The sequence below is a fragment of the Myxocyprinus asiaticus genome, chromosome 44 (genome assembly GCF_019703515.2).
Source record: "Myxocyprinus asiaticus isolate MX2 ecotype Aquarium Trade chromosome 44, UBuf_Myxa_2, whole genome shotgun sequence".
Taxonomy (NCBI): Eukaryota; Metazoa; Chordata; class Actinopteri; order Cypriniformes; family Catostomidae; genus Myxocyprinus; species Myxocyprinus asiaticus.
Genome location: NC_059387.1, coordinates 26,472,222 through 26,492,181, shown reverse-complemented (window position 1 = coordinate 26,492,181; position 19,960 = coordinate 26,472,222). Strand labels below are relative to the sequence as shown.

The window sequence follows — 19,960 nt, the reverse complement described above, 5'->3', positions numbered from 1 at the left end:
AAACAAAGTTTATTTTTGCAATTCCGTTTGGTGGCGCTAGTGGCGCAGAAACTAACCTTTTTAATCAGCTGAACCTCTGTGGACCCCCTTAGATTTTTTTTTTTTTTAATCTTTCAATAAATATATTGAATTTTACAACGTCTTTGCATGTTCACTTATTTATGTGTTATTGTTATTTATTACATGGCTCTCTGGATTGGTCAGTCGTGCCATCCAGCAGTCTGATATTTCTGGATAATGGCCGCATGTCTGAGGATGAAGTGATACCAGAGACTATTTAGCAGAAACAGGCCACTTCTATTAAAGGTGCAGTAAGCAATTTTTTTCATTGAAAAGTATGCAAAAAATGTTCCTACTCCCTTAGAGATATTAATGAAATAAGTGTCCTGAGATATCTCTCTAGACTCTGTGACAGCTTTAGATTTTGTAAACAAAAATGTGCCCACAAAACATGGACATTGGTGCTTTTCACCTGTCAGTCATTTTGCTCGTTCTCATAGTGTTGTCTTTGAAGCAGATCATTAAGGTTGTGATTCATAATGTTTGTCAGTTGAGGGTGCTATTGTACCACTGTTGAATTTGACAGCTACAGGAACAAACAATGCTGCTCTTTTCCTCGGTTTTGGTCTCAACATTTTCTTTAGAGGGCAGGGTTTTGGAATGAGGGGGCACGGCTAATTCAACGGCTCAGTCACGTGAAAGCTCCAGAACGCTAAAATCGCTTACAGCACCTTTAAAACACATGGGAGAAAATGGAACACCCTACCAAGGAGCTCTAGCGCCCAATGGTCAATGGAAGCAGAAAGGAAGTCCCGCCTTACAGGTAAAAAAGCCAATTATCTTCTAGATACAGTCGTCCCTTGTCAAACAACTTGAGAATGCACTTGTGCATTAGCAATACAAGCTGTAAAAAATGTGTTTTTATGTGTAACATGAGGTAAAGAAGCACAATTTATGACAGCAGTTTTGTCAGATTTTACTGCTGATTTAAAATGTGTTCTTTGATCATAATCTTGACCAACAGTTTTTGAGATTTCTGTGTTTTCCATTCATATAGATAGAAGCTGCACTGTCATGACTGGAAATAGCCTCCCGAGAGTGTTCCATAGATAGCCGACAGGGGACTGACTTGCTAGAAAGACTTTGGTGATACTTCACCGGTTATCCGGGTATTTTGAGTCATCTTTCCTACTTCTCGTGTCACTCTGCCATATCTTCAAGTCAGACAATAACATTTTTTAAACTCAAGTCAATGGTTCATATGGAACTGATTCTTTATTTAGCAATATGTAATTAGCGGGATAATGAGCAGACAGACGGTCATTTGCACAGAATAAACACCAGCAGAACTCGCAAACCACAGGGGCATTTCAGCTGTTCAGCGGTTTATTTCTTCTCACATAATTACTTAATTTTTACGCAAATCAATATTTTATGTCCATTTTCACAATATAAACATCAACAGAGTCAACCAGCTGTTTCTGGAGACTCCACGGTCTCTTTCTCACATAACGTAATTTCAACTCAAATCATTATTGCATGTCAATTTTACAATTTATTTGGTAAGTAGCCGTGTAATAAGCGGGATAGTGTACACTGAGCCGCGTCGGAGTAATGTGCACCCTCCGTGTCGAGGTCTTGACCACCCTGTCAGAATTATTTTGCTACAATGACTCGTACAATGTACATTATCTCTTACTTAAACTTTTTTTATTAAATAAGTAATATGTATTGACACGTTCCTTTACGAACCTGTGGGAGATATCCTGGTTTTAAAGTACCATGGTATTATTTCTACCTGATAACATTACTGTAGCATGAAATTGCCATCTATTTTTTGTAAGGGTAAAAAAGTTACTCCATCTTCAATTTCTTATTGTTTGCTTTATATGTCGTATTGATTATGTTTTTGTTGTATTTGGTTTTATCCTTTTTGGGGCATCAATTTCAACAGACAAACAGGATGTCTAAGCACGTTTGTTCACTTAGAAAAGGACAGTTTCTCAGTGAGAGGTTTCTCCTTGCAACAGGAGATATTGATGAAGGCAGCCTGATGACCAGAAGTGATAGGACAGTTCATGGTACACCACCATCATGACTGATGAACTCCTTGCTGCGTGGTGACATTGAGGCAAGCAGGGGGCTGACTCCAAGTATAGCTGAACCAATTGAACAGCACGTCTTCAAAGACCCCCCCAGAAATTGTATGTGTGAATAGGGGTCAGTGACCAGTCATGACTTCTCAACAGGCCATTTCTATTCCTCTGAACCATGCCAATTATTTATGAATACCAGTCAGTGGTTTGGAGGGACAGTGTACACTTGAAATGTCTCTCTATTTCTGTACAGAGCTAGGCTTACAAAGGTAGATTCATAGTTTCCAAGAGTATAGTGTGAGGAGGTTTCCACTTCAGTGGCTTTCAAGCACACGGTACTAACTGTAGTCACTCATTTGGTTGTCACATCCATGGAATGACATTCCCATTACTTTCACCGAAGTGGATGAATGTCATTTCTGCCTGCCATACCTAATACCCATGTCAACTGATTTAGCTGAGGAGCAGAGGTCAAAAGTACTGATAAGTGAAGACAAATCATGATGGATCACTGCCATAGTGAAGCATCCAGTGATTTTTGTGTGAAGTGATGGGGCACAGGTGATAATTAGCAAGTCAGAAACTTGCCAATGAGGTTGCCTAATGTAGGCAAATGAGGATAGGTTTTGTTTTGTTCATTTTCTTTAAGCTGTGACATAAGAATACATTAGTACAGCACTACAAATTTCTTAATTAGATTTTCCAGTTGAAATAATTATTATGAGATGGCAAAATTGTAATGTTGGCATGGAAAAAAAAACACACAACTTTTTCTCCCATAGAGAAAATAAAACAAACCAACCAATGATATTATGATATTTCCTAAATTTAACCCATTACCTAAACCTAACTATAAAGTCTAACCCCTTACCCAAAAAAAAAACCTAACCATTATTTTAATCATAGGTGTAGATTTATGTAGGAATGATCAACTTTCAGAAAATCGGAAATGTCCCGACCAACATTTGGGCAATTTTACCACACAGAAAATTCAAGGTCCTTAGTATAATTATCCATATCTAAATGATTGTCCTACCTCTTCTGAAGTAGCGTAGAAACTGTGTTGTCATGTGGAAACATTTTAAACTTTTCTCAGTACTGTTCAGGATCCACCAATTACAGTCATTTGTAAGATTTAAAATATATATATATATATATATTATATATATACAAAAATATAATATATTTCAGTGTTCCTTTCTCCTCACAATTTGTTTATCTTGGGATATAATTTTGCACATGTATTGTAAATTGTTAATTTACCCTACCATTTGTTTAGATTTCCATTTATTTAATGCTGGATAATACATTTTACATATGCCCTTTATATAATTTTTCGAGATAAATCTAACATTTGATTTTAATCCATTAATCTTAGGTTTATTGCATCGCATATCGCTGTCACAATATCTAAGTTTATCGCATCTAACATTTGTCCTCCTATCTGTGCAGCCCTATAGTGGTCATTTCTTAATTTGTTTATTCTTTAGAAATTCTTATATAAAAAAGGCTAATATTTAATATGGTAGGGCAGAGAAATAAGAAATGAGACTTGTTATATGAGGTAATAATTAGGGATGTCCCGATACCGGTACCTCGCTCATGTACTGGTAATCGTACTCATAAAAATGCTCCGGTACCATAAAACCGATACCATCTGACGTACGAATGTCATTACGTAAACATTCAACCCACAAATTAAAATCACATTATGTTCTAATAAGATTATTTATCTCTTAATGAGATAAATATACTGTATAGTTTGCATCTAATTCAAATGTGAGCGCTTTTGAATGTGTGGAGACAGTGTTGTGCTGATGCCGGCTGCTTATACCTGTTAAAGCTCCTCCTTGGCTCATACATGGAAAACACCATCATGAGCATCATGAGCTCTGTTTGTGGCAGATGACAGTAAACAGAGTGCAAATTCACATTGTAGCGTGAGGCACATACAGAGTACATACTTATTTAATTAAATAGCAGCCTTTTGCAGTTTAATAATCACTTTGAGTCATGAATTAAGCCACCGGCTTTTCCAGAGGGGGAAGCTGCCATCATAACGTCAGAGCACCTTGGCCAAAACAACACAGAAACACTTCAAAATACTGTTTAAAATTATAGGAAAAAAGTATGACAGAAATATATCACTAATGTAAAGTTCAGTTGGAATATTCACTGTACTACTACTACTAATAATAATAATAATAAATCAGTAGTAATTGTATTATAATTAAGCAATATCTAGCATCTGTGATCCTCTGTTATACAGGACTTTATTTGACAAAATATAACTCCAATGTTGTATTTTGGACTGTGCTGTGAAGTTCAGTATATAAGCACTTCATTTGATAATTGTTAATTGTTGAAAATTAATTGTTATATTGTCATTTGATTAAAGTTTTAGTGAATTTATTTAAACACCATTTTGATAATAAATTGAAATAAACTGTTGATATGGAGTTTAGAGAGAAAAAAAAAAAGGTATCGGACTCAGTATCAGCGAGTACCAAAAATGAAGTATCAGTACTCGTACTCGTACTCGTTCTAAAAAATGGTATCAGGACATCCCAAATTATTTTGCCTATATTACCACACTGACTTTCTCGCATTTTCTTAATACCAACATTTTGATTATTATCCTTGCTTATATGTCCCTACCAACTTTCAAACAAAACCTACGCCCTTGATTTTAATAGTGGGCAGCACGGTGGCTCAGTGGGTATTATTCGAATTTTGAAAATATTTAAGGTAAAAATTCGAACTTGGTTTATGTGCCCAGTTGGCAGCCCTAGTCCAAAGACATGGAGGTCAAGTGAATTGGAGACTCTAAATTTCCTCGTACAGTAGGTGTGAGTGAGAGTGTGAATGTGTTTGTCTGTGTTTGAGCCCTGTGATGGACTGGGCACCTGTCCAGGGTGTTTCCCCGCCTTCGGCTGAGACAGCTGGGACAGGCTCCAGCACTACCCGTGACCCTGCATAGGATATAAAGTATAGCTATAGAAAATGAATGGATGGATTCATGGATTTTAATAAGAAAATAACTTTTAAAACATCAGGTCAGAAATCAGTCGAGGGAAGCATATTACAGGTTAGTGACATGCATCAGCCACTTGCATTGCATAAATAAATATGTAATGAGTAACCATATTTGTTCACAGACTGTCTTAAAATAAAATGTTGGAAAGCAGGACTGCTAAAATGTAATGCCTGTATTGTATCAGTTTGAAATTCTGTTTGTTGATTGTTTTTTCTCTATGGGAAATGTCATACCTTTTCATATGAGCCAAAATTGTATATCTTGTGATTTCGTCATCTCGTACGAATTATTACAAGTTGTCATGAGACTACTGTATGTTGAAATGTGAGTGATGCTTGCCCATGTAAAACTCACTGCCACAATGCCAGGGTGTTGCAATATGGTTGCTAAGGCATTCTGAGTGGTTGCTTGTTGGTTGCTTAAAAGAGCTCACTAATAAAAGAGCCCAGCACCAAGTCTCTAATATATTCCTGTCCCCATTTGGCTTGGGTCCCTCCCTCAATGTAAATCTATGGGATTTTTCTGTTAATTATAGGTAGTTATTTAATTATAGGAAATTACTGTTAACGAATGTGCTGCTAATGAGCATGGAGGCAAGAGTAGTGTAACATCCACGCAATGGCAGTGTGCCATCCATTATTTCCTAGACCGGACAACATTATGTCAATAAAAGCTGGCCCAAAGGCCTAATCCTTATCCAAGCAACTGTTAAACTGAAAGTTTTGGAAAACCCAATAAGCCTGCCTAAAGTGGACAAAATAGAATCCACATTTCATTAGATTTTGTCAGTTTATTGTGCTAGCTCATCTAAATGTACGTTTTCAGTTGGAGTAAGATAAACGTATTGCATTAAGAAATACATTATTCTTTGAGTGTTTGTAAGATTACTGTGCATGTGGAGAACTGCAGCTTGAAAATAAGCATTAATATTCACTCCATTATTGAGAATCTTCACTCCCTTTTGCAGATTCAGAAAAGAGATAAGGCAGCAGACAGCAATAGAACAGGAAATGATTCAAAAACAACATCTGCCTGCGATACTATCCGTTTTGGTGGATCAGCTGATCAGGATGTGAGAAGTGTTATCTTGCTTTGCTCTTCCTCGTTTATCGTCTCATTTAGCATTCAATTTACAAAGCAAAATCATAGAAAAACAACACACCCAACGACACCCTTGTCTACATAGCAATGGCAAAAACAATTGCTGCATATTAAATAGCTTTTAATGATAATTACTGAATAAATTACTTGATTAATTAGATGATTAAATACATTACAATTATATGAATTGTTGGTTTGAATGTATATGGTGAAAACTGACAAACAAAATATACTTTAAATCAGCACAATTATATTAACAGTGTTAAAAAGTAATCACAACCAATCAATTAAATTCAATTAATGATCTCAATACTTGAATATTTACAAGAAAGCTTTTATAAATACAGCAAAAGTACAGCAGAACAGAACAAATTAAAAACTGTTTATTCAACAATCGTCTAATTAACGAAAAAACTAATTGGTTAAATACAATAAAATAGAAATGCACAACTTTAGAGCCTTTTTAAAAAATACATTTTACATACAAAAATCTGTCAAACTGTTGACCTCAGATAAATCATGACTGTTTTTTTAAATTGAAGGTATAATATATTCTACAATGAAACCCGGTATTCCCTCTTTCAATAATAATTTTTTAAATGCACGAGTCAAGTGGAGGGAGAGAGGTGGCATGGGATCAGCACATGACACGTGCCAGACTTAAAATATATCCTATATGTCACAGGCATGTGCACTACCCATTTCACCATGTCTCTGACCCCTTCTTCAACATTTAAAGAACACATTTAATTCCTTTCTGACAGTTTTAATTAAAGCTCCATCTTTTCCTCTCTCTTTGACAGTCTGATAATGATGTTCTATGCCTCTGCCCATGGCATTTGTGTCACTTTGTATGAGCACATCGCTCCACATGGTGTTCTTCTGTTCTTCAAGCTTGGCTAAAAGAGATCCAATCTTCTCTCTGTCCAACTATGGAGTCTCTGGACTGTAGATCCCAAAAGCTTCTCGCAACAATACAGCAGAAAGCAGGTCACACAGAAACGGCACTTTCATACACCCACACATTCTCCGTTTTGCCAGTTCATTTGACCTAAATCTGCATCCAACTGTCTCCCGGATTAATTATCTGTTTTTCAGACAATGTCAGACAGAGCAACACAAAAGCAAATATATTCAGAGACATGGTCAACATCTCCCATTGCAATTTCTAATCAAAATGGGATATGAAAAACAGGAGTTTGCAAAGCAATAACAATGAGGATGTGGTTTGGTTTATCATCAGACACATCCTTATTGTGGGCATACAAAATATTTATCCCACATATTTGTGTCCATCTTCTCAATGAATCTCATTTCATTCATAAGTCTCTGCTGAAATCTCTGAAATCTATACATAACAATAAAGAAATGAGTTACATTCACATGCTATAATATACATATCCTGGAAATAAGTATTTCAGGTTATAAATGTTCACAATGTGGCTTTTCTTATGGCAGCATGAAGGTATAAAATACAAAACTGACAAATTTTTTAATGTCTTATAATGAAAAAAAAAAAATAATAATTGCATTATGTAATGCTCTAGACACCAGTTCAATATCATTGTAAGAAATTTAGATTTTTATCAAATCACCAATTTTCATTGTAAGTGCACGACTGAGTTTTCAGTACAGATTAGTCTCCACATTGTCCACTTCATGAAAAAGGTATCTGATACACATTTATCTCTTGAAATAGAAGTCTTTCTTTCATACTGAGATAATCTGGACACCTCCAGCAATACTGTCCTCTTTTTTTTTTTTTTTTTTTTTTTTTTATATAAAAACACCTCACATTTGAGTTTGCCATTGAGGTAACCTACTTCTACAATTCAACCAAGACACTGAAGTGTGTTCTTGGTTTCTAACTGACACTGGGACATTCAGAGCATTGAAAACATGCTGGCTGTGTTTTCATGTGTTGATACCACAGTGAAAGCACTGCGCTGTGTCTGAGTGACCATCTAAGAAAATTGCCGTAGGCTTTAAGAAGTATTTACATAACACTATTATATAATCAGAGCTTAATGCTATGAAAGTGTTCACTAAAAGCTATGACTTGCATTTAATTTACAAAAGAAAATGGAGTTCTTTTAAAACCATCAAATATAACTCTGGATGTATTGCGCCAGTGTACTTTGATGGCTGTTAGTGAAATTTGGTATCAAAAGACAGCATTCAAAATTATTTTTATTGAGATAGTGTGTCATGGCCCATCATAGAGATTGCTGATGTCTTATGTATGCTGCATGTCACTGTCTTGCTCTAATGGAAAAAAGCCTTTTTTGCTTCAACAAAGCAAAAAAAAAAAAAAAAAAGATTTTCCACCCGAGGGGGATTGACCTAATCGCATGACTCGGTGCATGTGTATAAATCCTGCCTCAGATGGGAGGTCTTGGAGTGTGTCACACCACGGTGGTCTCAGTCTGCAGGAAAGACTGGGCTCTGGAATTCCGGTGAAACTGGGCCATGTTGTCTGTGCCGTTCCTGGATATGGACGAGCTGTGCAGACGGTAGTCTCGGCCGATGTATCGCTTCAGGCGCAAACTCCGCCACTTTCTCTTGAGTTCGCTCTGGACCTGCATAGCAGTCAAATAGAAAACACATTAGTGCAATCCATAGCATTAGCATAGCAGCACACATGGGAAATAGTGGCATGTGGCATGCGTTTTCAAATCAACATGAAATCAAAATTGACCCCCCATTTACTTTTTAAAAACACCACCTGGTCTTATTGCATCAAATTCATCGGTGCGCCGCCTTCTTTCAAAGTTTTTTTTTTATCATACAGTATATAACAAACACAATCAACAAATTCCCTCCCCACCAGGGTTGACAACTGTCCTGTATTAGCCAGCACGTGCCATATTTTGGCTGAAATTACAACGTCCCGTACAGGATTTCCCTGGGGTGGCGAAACATCTGAGGTACACACTCGTCCTGTGTTGAAGCGCTCAAAATGATCAAGCGGTCCCATATTCGCCCAGCAAAGTTGGCAACCTGTACCCCCACCCCACATTTAAGGGAGACCCCCTTCCCTTGCTAAAGCTCCAAAAATGCTCATGCGTCACATTCGTGTGATGAAAAGTTGGCAACCCCAATCACCACCCAACCTACCCAAAAATCCCTTCCCTGCAGACCCTTTTCAGATTGATAATTCTAATAATGAAAATAAATGTAAATAATCAATTAGCTATATAAAAATAAGAGAATAAACCAAATAAAATAAAACCAAAATTATGAATCACTGGTTTGACACACTATCCAGTCAATTCCTGAAGCATAAAATAATTTGTTTTTCTAGTTAAAAATCCAGTTTCACTCAGAAATACATAATTCTGCAGAAATAATATGGTTGTGAATGCAGTTTCTTTTTATTTTGAACTACAGTACGAAGACAAACAATCAGTGTTTCTTTGACTTTGTATTGTTAGCATATAAAGTTTTAGTAAAGGTATACATTCATTATTGCGAGAATGAAAGCACTAAAGACTGACCTCAGTATTCAAAAAACAGTACAGAATTGCAACCACCAAGCCCTGTGTAAGGAGCACAGAAAATTTTAGTGCCATAAAACACACAATGCACAACATAAGTCCAAGTACATACATACTGTACAGTATAATACTGTAACTAGTGGTTCTTGAACACTTTATTACTTACCTGAAAGGATCCCAGGCCAAGGTCAAAAAATATTTTGTAGTTTTCCATTTCATCATTTTCATCTATGATGTAAACGAAAAGAACATAGTTGACTCCAAAGAGAGGGATCAACAGAAGTGTCGACTTGGCCAACCTCCTGCAAACAGTGAGAGAGAAAGAGAGAGAAGGGACAGGATTTGGTCAGAATGATTGAGGGATTCATACAGTTGTGATAGCTTAGCAATTTTGGTCAAAGTGGACAAAGTATATTTCCAAGCACACAATGGAGAGCCCCAAACTGCAATCCCAACTTTAGGAGAACACAAAGGAACACAAAGGATACACCACATCTGGAGAGCAATCAAACAGAGCACAGCCTCTCATGCATTAGCGACAGAGCACTCAGCAGAACAACTCAGATTGGTACAAATCGGTGCATAAATATTTCACCACCCTTGCATTGCAAACACATTTAGCTTTTCACTATAGATAATGGAAGACTGATAAAAGTGGAGAGCATCCATCCATTTCCATCCAGTTTTCTGAGATTGAAGGTACAATAGAATGCTACTACTGATCAATTTAAAAGGGAGAACTCCGCTATGACCTGGGTGACACATAAGAGGAACTATGATTGCTGATGCCACATTTCAAATCCATATGACTTTCTCTCTGTGGAATAAAACAAATAAAAAAATATGCTAGGCAGAATGAAGTCAGTAACCATTCACTTTCATTGTATGGAAAAAAGATGTAATACAAGTGAATAGTGACTAAGGCTAACATTCTGCCAAACAATGCCTTTTGTGTTTAACAAAGTCATAAAGCTTTAGAACAACATGGTGGTGAGTAAATGACAGAATCTTCATTTTTGGCTGAACTATCCCTTTATTTATAGAACTGTATAAAAGCAATATCACACTCACAACCATGTATATGTGTAGTATACAATCGTGCTGCATTATCCATAATACTGAATCATTGCTCACGTGATTTTGCTTGATTTTGAATATGCAATACCTGTACTGAGACTGATCGTTTCCACCGACATCAGGACACCTCAGTTTCTGCACCAGAATTCGAATGATACTGATGAACAGAATGAAGTTTAACTAAAGAACAGAGAAGAGAGTGAGGAGGAAAAAGAGAGGAAATATAAAGCAATAGTTTATACTAAAATTCTATCCTGTACTTTTATATCATTCCTCTTTTACACAATGACATCATGTAAACAGTTTGAAAAGCATTTGTAAAATGATAGGGGAATCTTTCATAGGACACTTCCCAAAGATGACAATAAGAACTTCTCTGAATATTTTGTAAGGCTTGTACCAGATTACAGGATTATTGCACATTGTAAAATGTGAACGTGCAGTTGTTACCTGATCTGACCTTTACCCAGTGTATTTAGGTTTTATCAGTAATATTAAGAAACCAGTTAAAATAATATTCCGGGTTCAATATAAATTAAGCTCAATCGACAGCATTTGCGGCTTAAAATTGATTACCACAAAAATTAAGACTCGTCCCTCCTCTTCTTAAAAAAGCAAAAATCGAGGTTACAATGGAGGCAATGGAAGTGAATGGGGGGGGGGGGGAGCAGAAATTTGAAGCTTATAATTTTATAAATGCATTTACATTAATTCTTCTGTTAAAACTCATGTTTTATTTTAGCTGTTGTTTAAATTGTAATTTTTACACTAATTGTAGGGTTTGTTGACTACATCATCATGGCAAAAGGAGTTGTAAAACTGGCTATAACTTTACACAGAAAAGGTTATTGTTTACTAAATGCATATTGTTTAGGTCCTGTGCCTGTACTTTTGAAACCGTGAGAATTTTAACATAAAAGAAATGGCCCCTATTCACTTTCATTCTAAGTGCCTCACTGGAACACAGATTTTTGCTTTTTTTTTTTTTTTTTTTTTTTTTTTTAAAGGGGCAAGTCAAAATTAATTTTTGTGGTAATCAATTTTATGCCACAAAAACTGTTGATTGAGTTTAGCTTGTATTGAACCCTGAATATTCCTTTAATTTAAGTGTCACAACATGCAGTTAATATTTTTAGATTAACTGAAAAACATTTTTACAGTGCATGTTCAGTAAGTCTGTACCACATATACTGTAACGTGTTTATCATAAAATGTATCTATCATAAAATTTCCATTTTTTTAGAACTGAATGGATCTCGTGTATCCCTTGATGGCCTTTTAAAAGCAGCTGTCTAATCGAATGAACAGTGTTGGTTGTAATCTAATTACAAAGTAACAAGTTACAGTAATCTAACTTTTAAGGTTAAAAAAAAACTTTAAATATGAATTCATATGTTCCTCTGTTTGTGTATCTGTGAGAGCTGAAAGGTGACAATGAACAGAGGAAATATAGACATTATATTGAATTTGTTATATGGAAAAACAAACTTGTTTCTGTGAAAAGTGTTTTAGAAATTCTGTTCAGACAAATACGTTATGCGCTAAAAAAGCTTGACGTAGCGCACCGAATATAACAGAACGCAGGTGACTCAAAAGGCGTTTTTAAACATTTGTATTCTACCTAACTTGACACGACAGCTAAAAAAACCATAGCGTTTCAGTGCAAAACACAGCACAACAGTCAAAGATGTCCATCTAGAGCATGTCTACAAATAATATTTTTTTTTTTTTTTTTTTTAAACAGCGCAGATGGATGCAAAAATGGTATTCTGTGTGAACGGACCTAAGGATGTATGTACATGGTCTAACCCCTAAAAATGATTTGTTGTTGTTGTTGTAACCTAATGTAGTTATATATGTTATTTATGCTACTGCTTAACATTTTTGACTTTAATAAAACCAGCTAATTTAGATGTTACCACACGATGCATATGTTACCTGATGAAAATATATATATTTTTTTTTTTTTACAGTGAACTCTGAGAGGGTTATCCAACCACATGGATCACCAAAGCCACACACTTTTGTCAGGGTATGAACACATATGATTTCTCTTATAACACTGGCATTCCTGTGCTCTGGAGAGCTGATGGTCAAGAACATTTTGACCTGGACGCGTTCAGGCAAAGCTGTCAAACACGGCCATCATGCTGTCCACAGACATTTGCTCTCTTGCAGGTGAAGCTTTATAGAAATGGAAATAGCACTTCGGATCCAGGAGAGAGAGCCAGGCCAACTCCTTTCCCACATGTGCTGAGAGAGGCACTGTGACAGCGTGTCTGCATGCTGTTCTTGACATGCCTGCACTCACGTCTCATCCAGGACATGGGAACTATCCGTGATACTCAGCAAATCCTCTCATCTGCTTGGCTGGCAGAATTCCCTTACCTGACCTAACATTTACGGTATGCAGTTGTGGTTTACGGTAACAGTTTACATGCATCGCTCTGAGGTTATACTCACAATGACAGATGCCATGATTGGCCAGTTGATCACCCGCCAGGGAATCGGGGTGTCATTTCTCTCCCAGCATCTATTAAGAGGAGACATCAAAGAGTTACAAGTACATTCATAACAGTAGACGCAAACAGGAAAGTGTTTTATCTTCCAAAGAGTTTCATTTTAATCTCCCAGGGTTAAATAACCAATACTTAGTCTCACGTGAGTTCAATCAGTCCGATTATGCTGTGCGAAACTACTTACCCCGTGTCCTCCAGATAAATCCTACAAATGACCCATGGAATCACAAACACGGTGGGGAATCCTAAGGAGGAGGAATGATCAAATGTCAAGAGATTCAGTTATGGCATTCCCTCGTGCTTGATTAGTGTGCATATTGTTTATATGGGTAAACCACATAGGATACTTTGTGGTTTCCTCAACTTCAGCCATTTGTTTTAGGGGTTGATTTGATTAAAACTAGCAGATTTCAGATTTTCTTTTTTATTTCTAAAATTGACTTTTCCAAATACCATTTATGTATATATTTTATTGCTTTTTCCAATGTTCCAAACTCAGACTTTCAATCTTAACATATGAAAATCCATTAAAAAATAAAATAAATAAATTACATTTTTAAAACTATGATAATCTAAAAGATGGAAATTATCATCCATTTTAATTGTTATTAAGAGACAATGATTACAATTTCAATGTTCAAGTTATTGAGAATTACAACTATTCTACAGTTGTGGTTTCATTTCAACAACAATTTTGGTGGCTCAGTGGTTAAGGCTCTGGGTTACTGATCAGAAGGTCGGGGGTTCAAGCCCCAGCACCGCCAAGATGCCACTGTTGGGCCCTTGAGCAAGGCCCTTGACCCTATCTGCTCCAGGGGTGCCGTATCATGGTTGACCCTGCACTCTGACCCCAGCCTAGCTGGGATATGTGAAAAAGAAGAATTTCACTGTATATGTGCAAAAGTATAATGTGTGATAAATAAAGAAAATTAATTATAATTATAATTATTTGTTTAGCAAGAGGAAAAGTGTCAGTGAAAATCATGCTTGATATGAAATGTAAAGAAAAATTTCACTATTGAACATATAATGTATCAAACTGTAATTGTCAAATGATACAAACATTTTTTTGAAAAATTGTATTTGTAATTTAAACATAAAATGCTAGTTATGAAATAAGCCTTAGCAAAGCAAAGAAGTCTGCCTTTTTAAAAAGCGGATGATGGATGGACAGAACTTCTTTATTTTTATCCACGTTAATAAACTGTGGGTTAATTATTAAAATGTATGTGATTTTAGGCAACAGCATTTCTTCCAGGACACCTGCTGGAAGATTCTTTCATTAGATTTCTCTGGGGAGGTAGGCCACTCTCTTTAGACAAAAATAGGGCCTGAAAGGAAATGCGTAAACAGGGAGATTAAAGGGTCCATGTTTGTCGTCACTGTCATGATGAAAGAAAAGCTAAATGAGGTGTTGATATGATGAGTCTAGTAAGCTACACCCCCTTCTGTCCTCTACAAATGAATGAGCTTCCACTTCCTAGAAACTCAAGACTCAGGGGAGACAACAAACTGCAAAGACATGTAATAAATAATGTACTACAAACAGACTGAGCAAGGCATGCTGGCATGCCACATTGTTCTCTATACATGTTGTTTACCCTGTAAATGGCGAGTGAGATCAGAGCTACACCGAAGTGTATGCTGAAATGATTTCCAGCGCATGCATGTGTTCTTGTCTAACAGGATGAAAGCTAATGCATCAAATGCAGTAGGAGGTGGAAAATGTCTCTAATGTTCATACACAAAAAACAAAAACAAATTCTCAAATGCTTGCATGTGTGAAAACAAAGACATGAATGTAATTTAAAAAAGACTTAAAGACCCCATGAAGTCTAAATGTGTGCTTGCTTTGAAGCGATCTGTATGATAGTGTGTTACTAAACATTGACAAATCACATTTAGCAGATATACACATTTAAAATGACTTTTTCTTCCAGGAAAACGGACCAAAAATATTGATGAATCATGACACACTACAAAGATTTTTGTCCAATCAAATGCTCCAGAGAAAGAGAATGTCCCAAATCATGGTTCATGACTGTGATGTAACTAAAGTCAATTGGCTATTTAAAAAATCTATACACATTGTTAAGAAATGTTGTGTCAAAAATAGTTTTTGTGGTAACATCTAAATTACCTTTTTTCAATCAAGTTAAAATATATTTGACATGACTAATTCAACCTAACCACAATAGGGTACACCAACAAAAGTCATTTTTAAGGGTAAGATAAAGTATAAAGATCCTTATCCCTTTATGGCACCGTTTTCTCTTTCTGTAACAAACATTTTCTTCACTTTGCAAGCACAAGATGCATGTAAAATGGCAACAAAATGGTTAATAATGAAGGGATGACTTTGAATTAAACATAAAAATGCTTTTTCTTGATCAAAATAAGTCCTGGTGGTCATTTTATTATCTTTTTCCGGCATTATGGAGGTGGACTGTGTGGAGGCTGCACTTTTTTGAGAACTGCCCTTAGAAGAGCAATTTTCAGTGATTTTTCACCCATCAAAAATGTAATTTAAATTTGTTAGTGAATAATCTTCATTTTAAAACATTTAGAGTCATATTTATTATTGTATGTTAGGAGGAATTGCTTAAATGCATTTGTAGCCTAGAAGTAACCTTGTGCAACAGTGGAATGGATATAACATGTGCAGTGATTTCACACATGCAGCCACTATAGAGAATAAATGCACTTTTTCAGTTTTAGTTTTTATGTATTTAGTATTCTGACATACTCAGATACTCAAATTTTAACTTCAAAATTTTTATTAAATTCTTGGATTTATTTTCTTCCATTGTCACACAATGTTGCTTCAAAGTAACATACCTAAAATTATTATATCAAATAATAATTTTTCTATTTTGTTTTTTTATTTTAGAAATGAGGTCCATATTATGCAAAAAAAAAAAAAAAAAAAAAAAAAAAAAAAAAAGGGGGGGGGATCAAAATAAATTTTAACAATGATTTCATAATGCAATAAAGGGTTAAGGTAACAACTGCAAGTAACCACATTTTTCCCACCTAAACTTTGTTTCAACAGGAAATATGTCATTAAATTACAGAAACCTGTGAATGTCATGCAATTTCATCGGGTCTTAAACATTGAATGCTTTCTGTTGAAGGATAAATTATGAAGACCACAAAAACACATGAAAAACAGGAAACAGCTGAAAATTACGGTTACAGGCAGGATAAAGAGGTAAATGTAAGAGGGCTGCACCAATACCAGGTTTAACTAGGGGTCTCAAATGAATGCTTACCCCATCCAATGAGCAGATAAATGATGAAGTGTCTATTCTCAGAGAAGATGACCATCAGCAGGGTGTGAAGATATAACCCTTCCACCAACAACCAGTAGAAGTTTGCCATGATGAAATAATTGAAGATGATCAGACTGGCCTTGCAACCAATCTAAACACAGTATTAAAAAAGAACATTGTCCATTTACTGCATATACCTGAAATGCCAAGGATTGCAGCACAAGTGTGACTAGTGCAAATGTCTGTGAAGTAGATTTTGGGCTTTAGGTTCTGCTGTGCAAAAGTTAGGTATAAATAATCACTTTATGAAAATGGTGAAGAAAAATATGTGTTTAGATGACACCCCATGCATGCTTTAAAAAACTGGCTTAGCTCAGTTCAGCCCCTCTAAGGTGAAGTGTGTAATTTTTTCGATGTTAGAATATTTTCTCCCATCCCAGTGTAATGTGTAGGGACAGCTAAGTCATTCACAGGCTGATTTCTTTAAAACTAAAGTTATCCCAAGCCTATGTTCATGATATCCATTACAGGTGAATTATGTTTTTTTAAGACAGTGACGTCTGAGGGATCAGAGATCACGCACATTCAGAAGTGGTTTTTGTCTTGCCCTTTAAGCACCGAGATTTGACCAGATTCCTTGAATCTAAACTATATTGTGCACTGTAGAGGGTGAAATGCCCAAAATCCTTCCAATTTGTCTTTGGGGAACATTGTTCTCAAAGTGCTGGATTATTTGCTGAAGCATCTTTAGGCAAATTGACAAGTCTTGAATGATCCTTGCTCTTGAAGGACTAGGCTGATTTTGGAGGCTCCTTATACAGTACTATGACACAATTGCCTCACCTGTTTAACATCTCCTGTTTCACATCACCTTGTTATTTCAACTCGTCAAATTGTTATTAGTTTTAAATTGCCCCTGTCTCAACTTTTTTGGAGCGTGTTGCAGTCATCTGATTTGAAATTACTGTACATTTTCAAAAAACAATTAAATTCACAGGGTAAAACATCATATAATGTGTAGATGTTGTGCTTTCAATATATCAAAGGGTGAATATAATTTACTAATCACTCCTTTTTGTTTTTATTAGCATTTTTCATACTGCCCCAACTTTCAGAATTGGGGTTGTATAGTCATTAATAATATTCTGTATGTTCTTGGGGTCATATCAGCATTCACTCACTCACCAGCGATGGCTGCTTTGTGCATTCTACATTCTCATGGGAAAACAAAATGGCATCTTTGACCAGCACAGCGATAGCCCTCAGTATAAATGAGAAGAACAGATTCAGATGGATGTAGTTCCTTGTGCAGTGGAGTTTTCTGTTGAAAAGAACAGCATGGAACAGTATTGTAAATAAACATGCATGCTTTCTAAAGACAAATTCAGTTTGTGATAGTGGTTATAAAGTTGAGAAAATTGCAAAGATGTGTTAAGCAACGTTCCATTCATCACATTTCCAGACAGCTTCTCACATTAATACTTTGGTTCAAGCTAGATAAACAATATCAGGATAAAATAGGTTGCCAAGTATAATGTTTATTGTCAGCATCAAAAAGTTTAAATTATAGACTTTCAGAAGCCTGCCAAATTCAACTCCTTAATGATTACAATTAATATAAGACAGGATCGCTCAACCACACAAAGTATAGAGTAATATAAAGACACAAATATAAAGTGGCTCTTTTTATAGGGACAGATCACCCAAAAATAAAAATAATGTAACCGTTCACTCACCCACATGTGGTTCCAAACCTGCATGACTATCTTTCTTCCGTGGAACACAAAAGGAAATGTTATGTAGAAAGTTAACCTTGGTCACCATTACTTTAATTTTGTTAAAAAAAATAAATAAAAAGCAGCATCAATATTCTTCAAAACTTCTCGTGTTCCACAGAAGAACGAAAGTCATACAGATTTGTAATGGCATGGGGTGAGTAGATAATGACAGCATTTTAATATTTGGGTGAACTGTCCCATTAAAGGTCTGTTTCAAACCTGAAGAGGAGGAGGATGGTGCTGCCGGTGATAAGTGCGATGAGAGAGAGGCTGTGTCCGAGCGTGTAAAGGGTCTTCACCACCGTGTAAAAGACAAGCTGGACAGAGAGAAGAACAGCCTATGAGAAACACTTCTTGCAATACTGACCTTCGGTTGGTTAAGGTACCCTACATTTAATCCAACTTTTCTCTTTAAGAGAATAATAATCTTTTACTCTATACTTCTGCTAATAAAAAAGGGCGAAAAATTACCTAACATGGTTTAGACATGTGACTTTTGAAGTGCCATGTGAATAGCATGGTACAAGAATATGTTAATCATTCAGTACGATCGATCGATCGATAGATTGATAGATAGCATTTACTTTGAATCTGCCTAATGCACTTAGGTGCAAATAGCATCTAACACTATTTGAACTTAGTGCAAATAGCCTCTGCCTAAATGTAACTATCGTTCATTGGCCGTCCTGCTCTATAGATATCAGTGTGGTATCTGCATATTGATAATTTAGAAATTCATTCAGGTCAACCACTATTTTTTAAAGGGTTAGTAGCATTGTTATATTTACCCAGAGAGTAAAGCATGCACAGTCCAAATCTGACAACATTTACACTAATCATCAAATAAAAACAATGAGTTTAAGCTCTCTGGCATGTTTTAATATTGAGAAAAAAAAAATTAAGACAATCTCAGCATTAATTGTCTCAAGGATTGCAGATTGCGAGGTGACTAATAACCATGGAAATGCAGAGTTTGCCAGACAGCCTGCACGGTGGTAGAAGAGAATGAAGCTCAGTTTCAGACTCATCCCCCATAAACAGCATTCTTTTGGCCTGACACAGAGACCACAGCACCCACTCAACAACATCACGAGCAGAAACATTCTACATGGGAGTATTTTAAACAAAACCCAAATGAGTCCATGAAAAACTAATTGCATCTCACTCTTAGTTAATATTTTACAATTCTTTTGATTTATCTGTTCTTTAAGAATGTTATGGCTGTGTGTGTTTTATGCTTAGTGTTTAATTAATGTATTGTGTATATCTGTATGTACATATAAATCTCTAAGAAGCCCTAACATCATTTTATAGTGTAATATTATACACATGTATAAATCCCTAAAATTTAGTAAACAAATCTATTGGTTAACATGATCTTGCTGAAGTCCTGCTACTCAGCATTGTCTTTAAAGGGACAGTTTAGCCAAAAATAAATAAATGATGTCATTTAATCACCCTCATGTTGGCCTAACATCTCCTTTTGGTTTGAAACAGAATCACGGTTAAATTATGACCTAATTTTCATTTTTGGGTGGACTATTTCTTTAAGACATGTAGATTTCCAACCAAGCCTGTTATAT

The 19,960-nt window shown here is 35.8% G+C and overlaps 1 protein-coding gene across 1 annotated transcript in view; it reads right to left on the bottom strand.

Moving 5' to 3' along the window:
- Window positions 1-6,417: 6,417 nt before the first annotated feature.
- The window catches only part of vipr2 (vasoactive intestinal peptide receptor 2), a 59,861-nt gene continuing 46,318 nt past the window's right edge, over window positions 6,418-19,960 (bottom strand). The window contains exons 5-13 of the mRNA XM_051686570.1: window positions 18,597-18,694; window positions 17,785-17,920; window positions 16,600-16,750; window positions 13,512-13,572; window positions 13,272-13,341; window positions 10,897-10,988; window positions 9,898-10,033; window positions 9,732-9,773; window positions 6,418-8,813 (exon numbers count right to left, since the gene is read on the bottom strand). Coding sequence (XP_051542530.1) covers window positions 8,640-8,813; window positions 9,732-9,773; window positions 9,898-10,033; window positions 10,897-10,988; window positions 13,272-13,341; window positions 13,512-13,572; window positions 16,600-16,750; window positions 17,785-17,920; window positions 18,597-18,694 — 960 coding nt within the window. The 3' untranslated portion in view covers window positions 6,418-8,639. The remainder of the gene's footprint in view (window positions 8,814-9,731; window positions 9,774-9,897; window positions 10,034-10,896; window positions 10,989-13,271; window positions 13,342-13,511; window positions 13,573-16,599; window positions 16,751-17,784; window positions 17,921-18,596; window positions 18,695-19,960) is intronic.